Source organism: Trachymyrmex septentrionalis, unplaced genomic scaffold (assembly GCF_001594115.1).
Source record: "Trachymyrmex septentrionalis isolate Tsep2-gDNA-1 unplaced genomic scaffold, Tsep1.0 scaffold50, whole genome shotgun sequence".
Lineage (NCBI taxonomy): Eukaryota > Metazoa > Arthropoda > Insecta > Hymenoptera > Formicidae > Trachymyrmex > Trachymyrmex septentrionalis.
The window spans coordinates 781960-783237 of NW_017305673.1; the positions used below are offsets into that span (position 1 = coordinate 781960).

Here is a 1278-nt window from a genome sequence, read left to right on the forward strand (position 1 = left end):
TTCAGGGAAAATATTATCTTATGGTAGAAGCGACGTCGCAACTTTATCGATGCATCGCACCTGTCCAGCCGTGGTTATACTACCTGCTTGAAACGTATCAAGGTCAAGAGAAAATCGTGGGAATTTTCTTCTCGATAATGTATACAATGAGCAAGGGTAACGATTTGCTGTCGCGTCTAAAACTATTTCGCACCGCTGCATGGAAACTGTTCCAAAATGTGGTATGCACAATCTTTACATACGAATATATCCCTCCGTTTGCAATTTGCACAGGGCTTTTTACAAGCGAAATTTTATTCTCAAATTTCTCCGAAATAAAGGAGGACGAAGTTCGATTCCTCCTAAAATAATCGAGGAAATAATTCGATAATGTAATAGAGACGTTAAATTTTTCCACATTTTTTAAAAACTTGGAAAAAGAACTTGAGCTGGACATAAAAAAACCCAGATTGTAAATGAAGGGAGTAAAAATATGATTATGAATTGAGGATTAAAATTATCATACTATGACATAATCATATTGTGTAATGTCTTTCTTTAGAGTCTTGGAGTATCTCCGTCGAAGGAACAACTGATTGCTTCCGGCGGTATATGTGCCATTTGCCATGAAGAATATACTACACCAGTTAGACTTCATTGTAAACATATTTTTTGTGAGACATGCGTCTCGACCTGGCTCGACAGAGAACGATCGTGTCCTCTATGTCGCGCGTCTATCACGGATGATCCGATTTATCGGGATGGCCATACAACACACTTCATTCAATTGTATTGATTCCGTCAATTATCATCTCTTTAGAGATAATAATTTTTTGTACAGTTTTTTATTATTAGGTAAAAAAAGTAAGAGGTTCTGTTAACAGCAACCGTGTTTTCCATTATTTATCATAATTGAATAATCCTCAAACTTTTATATCTTCTGAGTTATTTTATGAGACGAAACTATAAGAATATTGAAAGAATAAATAATATATACTATTTTTTAGTAAAACTAAATGTATTGGTAAAATGCTTAGATTGAAACATTGTACATGTTTGGACATGTAAAATATGATGTACATAAATGGTCATATTTAGGAATTTTAGCGTTAATTTGAAGGAAACCGTGATAGAAAAGGCTAAGAACTGAGAAAATTTGTTTTTTTTTTTTTAAAAAAATCTTTTACGGGTAATATAAGAAGCATTTAAATAGATTAACTAAATCAGATAAATTGAAATTTAGACTTACTTAGTCGTTTTTTAATAAACTCATTTTTTTAAATATATATATATATATAT

At 31.9% G+C, this 1278-nt stretch overlaps 2 protein-coding genes across 4 annotated transcripts in view; one reads left to right on the forward strand and one right to left on the reverse strand.

Annotated features, from left to right (window-relative positions):
• The window catches only part of LOC108751603 (mediator of RNA polymerase II transcription subunit 25), a 36881-nt gene that overhangs the window by 29826 nt on the left and 5777 nt on the right, over positions 1–1278 (reverse strand). The gene's annotated exons all lie outside the window — the stretch shown is intronic.
• Positions 1–1278, forward strand: part of LOC108751605 (RING finger and transmembrane domain-containing protein 2-like) — a 13478-nt gene that overhangs the window by 3813 nt on the left and 8387 nt on the right. For 2 of the 3 annotated variants that reach the window (XM_018491864.1, XM_018491865.1), the window contains exons 4-5: positions 6–221; positions 542–1177. In XM_018491864.1, coding sequence (XP_018347366.1) covers positions 6–221; positions 542–775 — 450 coding nt within the window. In that variant the 3' untranslated portion in view covers positions 776–1177. Of the gene's footprint in view, positions 1–5; positions 222–541; positions 1178–1278 lie in introns of those variants that run through there. The other variant, XM_018491866.1, reaches the window with a different exon arrangement.